Source organism: Lemur catta, chromosome 13, assembly GCF_020740605.2.
Source record: "Lemur catta isolate mLemCat1 chromosome 13, mLemCat1.pri, whole genome shotgun sequence".
Lineage (NCBI taxonomy): Eukaryota > Metazoa > Chordata > Mammalia > Primates > Lemuridae > Lemur > Lemur catta.
In genome coordinates this window covers 3,047,034-3,056,149 of record NC_059140.1, presented here as the reverse complement: position 1 = coordinate 3,056,149, position 9,116 = coordinate 3,047,034, and the positions used below count along the sequence as shown (strand labels likewise).

The 9,116-nt window shown below is 50.1% G+C and overlaps 1 protein-coding gene across 1 annotated transcript; it reads right to left on the bottom strand.

The window, feature by feature from the left end:
- Nucleotides 1-7,856: 7,856 nt before the first annotated feature.
- LOC123649405 (olfactory receptor 2T1) lies at nucleotides 7,857-8,813 on the bottom strand. Its single transcript, XM_045567525.1, has one exon. It carries the CDS (start codon nucleotides 8,811-8,813, stop codon nucleotides 7,857-7,859), a length of 957 nt encoding a protein of 318 aa, XP_045423481.1.
- Between the last annotated feature and the right edge of the window lie 303 nt (nucleotides 8,814-9,116).

Genomic DNA, 9,116 nt, shown 5'->3' with positions numbered 1-9,116 from the left:
CATCTTGAATCTACGCTCCTGGGTGGCCATCCTCAGGCTTTGAGCTGGAATAAACTCTATACTTAATCATATTTTCTGAATCTCATTATTTAAGGTTGACAAATGTTTAGCTCAATACTCTGTATTTGCACTTTATAAGACTGGGAAATGAAAAATAGCTCAGAGCAGTGTGAGTTATGCGAGGCATGCAGAGTGTGTCAGACTCGGAGAGACAGGAGACCAGTCTCGTGTGGGACTTCAGTGTCTGGGGGCAGCTGTTAAAAGGCACTTTGCTTTGTCTTTTCTTCCCCATCATTTGTTGACTGGTGGCCTCAGCCATTATATTCATGTCCTTGGATTTGTGATACAAAGAACAATGTACAGCCAATCAACACCTTGTGTTATTTTAATGTCAATTCCTGGTAATTATTTTCTTTAAAAACCCACTTGCAGCGGCTGCTACTCTGAGTATTTTCAGGGCAACTTGAATCTATACTCCTGGGTTGCAGTGCTCAAACTTGGCCCAAATAAATTCTCTGGTTAAATTAATTTTGCCTCAGTTTTTCCTTTATGTCAACATAACAATATCATTTTCTATAGAGAGAAAAGAAAGATAATTCAGTCCTTTTAATATGGTTGGCTGTTTTTTTTATTTTTTAATTTTTGATACTTTAGAAAAGTTGTTTTTGTGTCTCTGACTTTTTCAGGATGGGGTCCAATTTAAGAGAACTGCCATGAAATTGCTTTCATATACTACCTGCCTCAGCCTGCGCTTTCCAAAGCCAACCTTAGAAAATACATACAGCCATCACCGTCATCCATCTGCAGAACTTTTTCATCATCGGAAACAAAACCTGCACACCCATTAAACACTAGCTCCATTTCCGCTCCCACTAGTCCCCAGCGGCCTCTGTTCGCACGACTGCTGGAAACGCTGAGGAGGAGCGCACCAGGCGGGGGCCAGCGAAAAGTTCCCGGGACGTCCGCGGCAGCCCGGAAATGGCGAGTGTTCAGGGTTTTTACGGGCGGATTCGGGGGGCCTCCCCTCCCCCACAAAGGGAGCGTGGGGCTATGTTGCATAAGCTGGAAATACCTTGCAAGAGCAGGATTCCGAGTTTTGGCTGTGTCTGAGCAAGGGCCCCAGTGGGGAGGTTGAGGGTCCAAAGGTCAAGCTCCCATAGAGTTTTCTGCTGGCCTCCAGGTTCAGCATGACGTCCCAGCCTTTTGTTTTTATGGAATAGGGCGAAGCCATTCTGATATTGCTTCCTGCAGAACAGGGGCACTGACAGGAGGGGGCAGGCAGCCATCGGTAGGCTGGTGACACTGATCTTCTGTGGACTGGATTAGTGGCTGGTGTGGTGTCCAGGCCTGTAACAGCATCATTTCTCCCAGAGATTGCTCAGTAAAGGTTTGAATTTGGTTGTGAAGGAATTTAGAGAAACGTTGGCGGATACAGGGACAAACATTAATATGAGAGCTGTGATGATTAAAGGAGCCAAGAAGGGAAGAGCCAGGGCAGCCGTCCCTCCAGAAGAGGGTTAGTCTGGGGGTATCTGTTCCGTCTCGGAAATTCTGAGCTTGCTCTTGCAACTTACTAACTGCTTCCTGGACTAACCCTGATTTATTGGTGTAGAAAGAGCATTTTTCCCTTAGGAAGATGCAAAGACCCCCTGTCCTGCTGTTAGGAGGTCTAGTCATCAACAGTTTTGTGAGAGCACTGAAGCTGGAGAACCTGAGTGATCTTGTACCTGGTGTTGCATCACATCGTCTGTGGAGAAGAGCTGAGCTAATGTGCCTCTGTGTTTTTCTGCAGAGGGTTCCTTGTCCCGGAGAGAGAAGAGCCAGCTAGAGTGGCTCCAGTGAGGGCCTGCAGGGTAGGGGTTGCTTTGACTCCTCCATGGAGAGGAAACATTTGCAAAAGAGGAAAACTTTGCAAGTTTCTAAATAGAAGCAAGTGGAGTTGGAGGGACAGGTAGTGAGAGACAAGTGTTAACGGTGTCCCCAGAAGATAAAAACCAAGGGGGAAGTTTAGTAGGGTTGGGAAGTCGTCCTTGACCTAAGGAATTTATAAAATGGGTTCCTGGAGCAGAGAGACGGACAGAGGGAAAGGGTGGTGAAGGCTGGGTGAACCCGCGTGTGGAGGAAGGAGTCTTATGGCCTGAGCAGCAAGTGATGGTGGTAGTTACGTTACAAGCTTGTGGGCCGTGGGAGCCAGCCGACTGTCCCATGGCTGTGCACATGCAGGACAGACAGAGGCTTGGGACTTGGTGTGGGTGTGGCTGCTGATGGGGCCTGCGGTGCATCAGGCAACGTGGTGCTGACTTGAGGGTGGCCAGGAACACGCCGAGGGATTCTCTTGCCTTTTGCTGATGCTGGCTTGGGAAGGAGCTGTGTTGGGTTTCACACTGTGAGGAGAAAGCAGGACCCTGGCAGACAGACAGTAAGGAATCAGGAGGCTGAGATGCTTGTCTAGGCTTGTCTGGAACTGGACAGCAGTGGACAGACTGGGGGACGTTTTCAGGCAGCTCCAACAGTTTGGGGCAAGCTGGGGGGAGGTTCAGCTGAGCAGGTGGTGGGATAGGGTAAGAGTTTGGTTTAGATGGTGTGGAAGGGGTTGGAAAGGGGAACTTTTGGGGATATTAAGGGTAAGGAGAAATGTTATGAGTGAGTGGTGATATTGTTTCACTTATGGTCGATGAATGTGAGGTGGAAGGATTGAATGCAAAGGAGGAAGATGATGGGTTGCTTTGTGGGATAGCAAGTCACAGAGGTTCTGAGAGGGGAAAGCTGTTATTGGGTGGCCAAATGATAGTCTTTTGCTTTGTTTTGTAAGAAGCGCTGCGCTGCCAGTGTTCTGAGACAGGCCAGCAGTCCCCAACTGTGGAATCTGACGGCTTAGATCAGTGTGCTGTAACTTGGGGTCAGACCTCAGGTCTTGACTGAGAAGTCCAGCCGTTATTCCCTTCCTTTCATCTGTGAATAATTTAAAGAATTTGTCAAAATTAGGAAGAGTGAGTGCTGGGACAGTGATAAGGGCTTGTTGGAGGTCTTTGGAAGGTGTGCTGAGTGGGAAGGTGGAATCCAAGAAGCCTGATAATGGGTTTTGGCACGGAGACCGAAGTTGGGAATCCAGATAAGGAAATATCCGGCCAGTCTGAGAAAAGAGAGAAGTTTCCTGTTGGAGACAGGTGGAGAAACAGAAGAAATTAGGGATTTTTGGTCGGTGGTGATTGCCCGATGTTGGGGTGTGAGAGTGAGTCCCAAATATGTGCCTTGAGAGGAGGAAATTTGGGTCTTGTGGGGGGATACTCGATATCCTTTTGTTGCTAGAAAGGTTAGAAGGGTGGCAGTGTGTTGGCGAGAAAGTTCAGAGGAAGGGCCGCTTAGGAGAAGGTCCCCTACATGTGGGAGAAGGTCACGGGGGTTTAGGTCTGAAGCAGACACATCGCAGGCCAGGGCCTGACCGAAGAAGTGGGGGCTGCTGGGAATCCCTGGGGGAGGGCTGTGCGCGTTAGTCGGGGTGACTGGACAGAGTCTGGGTCCTCCCATGTGAACGCAAAGAGATTTCGGGAGTCAGGGTGAGGCACGGTGAGGAAAGCGTCTTTGGGGTCAAGCGCGGTCCGGTGGGTGGCAGCGGGGGGAAGGAGGATGGGCTGGTGCATGGGTGGGAACTTTGGAGTGGGCAGGGGTATGGCTTGGTTAACGATTCTAAGATCCTGCACTGTGTGGTGGGACCCATTGGGTTTCTTAACGGTAGAATTGTAGTAGTATAAGGGGAATTGGCGGGTTTTAAGCAGTTTTGAGAGAGAAGGTGATTGATCATAGACTGAAGGCTTTTTTGACTCCTAGGGAGAGAGGATATTGTACCTGGCAGGGGTGAAAAGAGGAGTCCTTTCGGTGGATCTGGACTGGCCTGTGATGGGGGCTATGGAGGGAGCAGAGGTGTCCCGGACTATAGGGTTAACTGTAGAAGAGGGAAGAGCAGGTTCTTTTGAGCCAGGTGTGGTGAGGAGGAGGGGGAGGGAGAGGTCTGGGCTACGTGATAAGGGAATGAGCGTAAGAGAGGCTGGGGATTTGGAGAAGATATCTCGGCCTAAAATGGGTTGGGCCGCTGGGGATGATTAAGAAGGAGTGGGCAAAGGGTGGGTTGGAAGTGATCAGCTATGAGGTGGCGTAGAGAGGGTTTTGAAATGAGGCCATCACCCCCCCACAGGGGCAGTGTCTGAAGGGCCGGTGGGGCCTGTATTCGCACAGGGCAGAGTACGTTGCCCTTGTGTCTGTTAGAAAGGAAGTTGGCCTCCCTGCCACTGTCATTGTCACCCTGGGCTCCCTGGAGTTAGTTATTCTGCTGGGGCAGTGTCACCCGGGCAGCCTCAGTCTTATAGGTTAAGCCCAGAAAGTCGGGAAGGTCAAGGCCAAGGAGTCCTGTTGTCCAGAGGGAAGGGATGGGACTCTACCTTGAGAGCTTTGGTCTCAGTCCATCCTCCAGGGGCCATTTTTGCCACAATTAGGACAGGGACCAGGGGGAGGCCTAGGGTCATGACAAGCTTTTGCTCAATGACCTCTGTACCGTATCTAAAGCATGGTCCAGTTGCCATTTTGGCCCCGGGTACTTTGACCCTTTATGTCCTTCATGGACAGGTTCGTTGTTGGCGGAGCCCTGGATAGCTGCCACTGGCATCAGGTCTCTAGCTCTTCCCTCTTTTGTTTCTCCAATTTTTCTTCCTGGTCCCAGTTATTAAAGACCTTGAAGGCCAGGTTCAGAAGAGCTTTTTGTGGGGTTTAAGGGTCTTTGTCTAATTTTTGGAGTTTACGTCTTATGTCTGAAGCGTATTTGGAGATAAAATGTGTATTTGAAACTAAGGTCCCTGGGCTGAGGTAGGGTTTATGGTGGTGTATTTTAGCAGAGCCACCGTTAGGTGAGGTGGGAAAAGAGCAGGCTGACTTCTTTAAGGTTTTCATAACTGACCGCCTTCCCGAGGCTTGCGACAAGGTGTGAGGTCGCGTGGGCCCCGTGACGGCAGCCAGGTGCTCCAGTTTGACTGTCCCGGTCGGGGCCTTCCCGGGGATGCCCTGCTCCTGTGGCCTGGTGGGCACTGCCAGCATGGTCTGGGCAGCCGTCTGACTCCTTCCGCCCCCTCCGGGTTAAGGTAAGGGAGAGGATGACAAAGAGGTCCTACCACGTCACGCCATAGGACAGGGTGAGGTACTCAAGCTCTTTGGTGTAAGTAGTGGGGTCTGTGGAAAAGGAGCCTAATATCTTCTCTATCTGAGAAAGGTCAGACATAGAGAAAGGGACAAGAACCCGAGCAATACTCTTGGCCCGGCCACCTCACAGAGAGGAAAGGTGGCAGATGGCTGTGGAGCACTGGGGTGGTTGGGGTAGATTTGGTGGTTTTCAGGAGATGAAGCTTGAGGAGGGAGTGTAAGCCAGGGATGCCAGTGGCTGGGGCAGAGTCTTCATCCCAGTCGGTGGGATGGGAGGGGCGGGGGCTTGCAGGGTCAGAGTAGGACCTGGCAGGAAGAGCAAGATTGGAAACAGGCGTGTGATCTGAGGGTAAAGAAGGCCCGGACATGAGGAACTTGGGACCAGTTTCCACTGTGATGACAAAAATTGTCTAAGTCTCCTAATGTGTAAAAAGTGAAGGTGCCATTTTGGGGCCATTGAGAGCCATTCTCCAATTTATATTGTGGGCAGGCCACGTTGCAGTAAAATACTAGTCGTTTTGGTTTCATGTCTCCCCTGAGACTAAGTTTATTGAGGCTCCGGAGGAGACACGAGAGTGGCATGGTTTTCGGAGAGGTGGGATGGCTGCTGCCCATCGTGGAGGTGAGAAGAACACTGAGGGTGAGGTGAGAGACAGACCCATCTGCCCTACAACTGATTATGAACGTGACCATGGTCATGCTCCTGTTATGGCAATTCCACACGGTGAATTAACAATTTTATAAAGTCACCCCTTTACCCCCAAGTGGACTCTTTGTATAACCACATGGGACACGAAATGTGATTTTCCACATGCTTTTTCCCTCCATTCCTGGATCCATGGAGAGCACGGATATGAACTCTGACCTGACCCCTAGTACCAGGCTGATAACTGCTCAGCCTTGACGAAGCTGTGGCATGTTTGAAAAGCATGTTCTATTTTACACGCTCCCACCCCGCCCCCCATATGTTTCTCTAGAATTTGGGAAACCCCTCAGATGTGCCAGTTAGTGTTGTCTTATCTGGGACATGCTGCCCTTTTCTTTCATCTGTTAGCCTTAAGTTATATGACAAATAGTTTCACTAATGTGTTGCAAACAAACAAACAAAAGTTAAAATCTGTATTTGTGCTGCAAATACCAAGCACCTAATGATTGTAATGAGCACAATGGCTACTTAAGAAAAGCACATTCAGTGACTCCTCCTGACACCTTGCAAATGGGAGCACATGGGCAGCTGTACCAGCTGTCTTCCTAAATGCTATGTCCGAAGTAGAAACAATGGCATTTCTTTTATCCTTAGATGGTGAGCTGGAGTTACACAGTAGTGTCACAAATCCTAAAAGTGCCACCGTCCGTCCTGGGCTCCTTGAAATAGCTCATGTGAAATTTATGTAACATCCAAAAGGTAAAATTCCAGGGAAAAACTCTCTAATTTGTGTTTCTGGAAGCCACAGGGTATTTATCTTGAATACATGTGAGCAGGGCAGGGGAAAGGGAAGACATAGTAAGGAAAGAAGAGAAGACAGAAGGGCAATCAAGGGACTTCTTAAATATTCACTTTCTTTTGAGTGTGGAGAAAAACACACTCACATTGTTTTTCCTCTGCTCTCACACCACACAACAATCAACACAGAAGATTTCTGTGATCAAACGTGTGGGGGTTTTCCACACACGCCAAGCAAGCAACCAGTTCTGCATGGGATGCCATTTGGTGTCACCATTTCAGTGCCATCCTGATGCCACCTTCCGGGACATAGTGCCAGATCCCACAGGGCGAGGGCCCGGCCTACAACCCTGGCCTCCGTCTCCAGTGTCGTTGCAAGCCCTAGGTGCTTCTACCTGTGCCTCTGATGACCCACACATCGAGAATCCCACGGCCCCTCCTTGCGTTTGATTAATTTGCTAGAGTGGCTCACAGAACTGAGGGAAACACTGACTCAAGTTTACCAGTTTATTACAAAGAATATTACAGTGGATATAAATGCACAGTCAGATGAAAAGATACACGGGGCGAGGTCTGGAAGGGTCTCAAGTGTGGGAGCTTCTGTTGCCATGGCATTGCAGGGTGCCACCCTCCTGGGCACATAACTGAGTTCTTGTTTGCCTTGCAAGCCTCTTCTAGTCTAACTGTCCAGAAGCTCTCCACACCCCCTGCTGTCGGGCCCTTAATGGAGACTCCAGGGGTGCTGTGACTGAAGCCCAGACAGCTGCGCAGACGTGTGTGTGTGAGGAGGGTGTGATCCACTGTTAACACGCCGAGCCGGGACACCGGCAGTCCCTACCTGCTCAAGCCTTCCTTGGCCCCTCTGTGCAGCATTCCTTCCCCCAGGGTGTGAGGCAGCCCCCCACGGAAATAGGGGCCTGTGGCCTACACTCAGACAAGGTGGGTCAAATAATTTATTTATGGCCACAAGTTGGGGAAGATCAGAGAACACTTTAGTTTCCAAGGCCTGCTTTGAGGAGCAAGAGGAGCAGGTGAACACAGGGCAGGAGAAGGAGAGTCTGCTTTCTGAGGCCCACATCTGAGCACCCCAACATTGCAACACAATCTGTGGGATCTGAGAGTGAAAGCCTGTATACAGCCACGATGTCACATCACCCCTTCTGTTTACTCCTTCAATGAGAGCACAGCCACCTCGGCTACAGTCTGCCTGGGAAGGAGCTGGCGGTCACAGGACATGTCCTGACACTCTCTGAGAAGCCCTGAACCTCCCCAGCGCCCTCTTCAGAGCTCCAGCGACATCTTTGTTCCTCAGGCTGTAGATGAGTGGGTTCAGCAGGGGTGTGAGGATGGTGTAGAACATGGAGAGGACTTTGTCCTGGGCAGGTGTGTGGTAAGAGTGTGGCAGCATGTAGGTGTACATGGCAGCCCCATAGAACAAGGTCACCACAGTCATGTGGGAGGAACAGGTGGCAAACGCCTTCCTCCTCCCCTCCACGGAGCTCATGCGGTGGACGGCGGTCAGGATCCGGGCGTAGGAAGCAATCACCACGGAGAAAGGAATCAGCAGCATCAGAACGCAGCACACGTACATCACTGTCTCATAGAGGGCTGTGTCTGCACAGGCCAATTTCAGGACTGCGGGCGCCTCACAAAAGAAGTGGTTAATCTCCCGGGAATTGCAGAAGGGGAAGCTCATGGTGATGGGGGTCAGGAGGAAGCCATCCAAGGAGCCACCAAACCAGGAACCTGCTATGATCATCCAACAGACCCGGTGGCTCATGAGGACAGGGTATCTCAGGGGGTTGCAAATGGCCACGTAGCGGTCATAGGCCATGAGGCCCAGCAGGAAGAATTCAGCCCCCACAAGGGTGAGGTAGAGGAAGTGTTGAGCTGTGCACCCCACAAAGGAAATGGTCCTCTGACCCAGCAGGTAATCGACCAGCATCTTGGGCACGATGGTGGAGATGTACGTCATGTCGATGAAGGAGAGGTGGCTGAGGAGGAAGTACATGGGGGTGTGGAGGCGCAGATCTGTTTGGATCAGGAAGATCATGACTGCGTTGGCCACCAGTGCAGTGAAGAAGATGACAGTGATGACAGCACAAAGAAGGCCTGAGGTCCCCTTTGTATTGAACAGGCCCACGAAGGTGAAGTCAGTAGAGGACACGTTGTTCCCATCCATTCGTCCTGCAGCGAGTGGTGCAGATACAGCCTGGAGTCCTCCAAATAAAATGATGGCTTTCCAGGGAATTAAAATAACAGCACACAAATTAACCATTAGGCAGCAAGCTTCTAAAAGTTGGAATAAAAAAATTTAAAATAGTATTCTTGATACTTTGGAATTGGTATCTAGAAATTTATCTATTCCAGAATGTTTTTAAATAAAGTTGATCATTATTAATCAATAATTCTTTAAATACATTGGACAAGGCGATGTCAGCAGCTGCCATTGTACTGCAATGATATACAAAACAACACCTGAGGA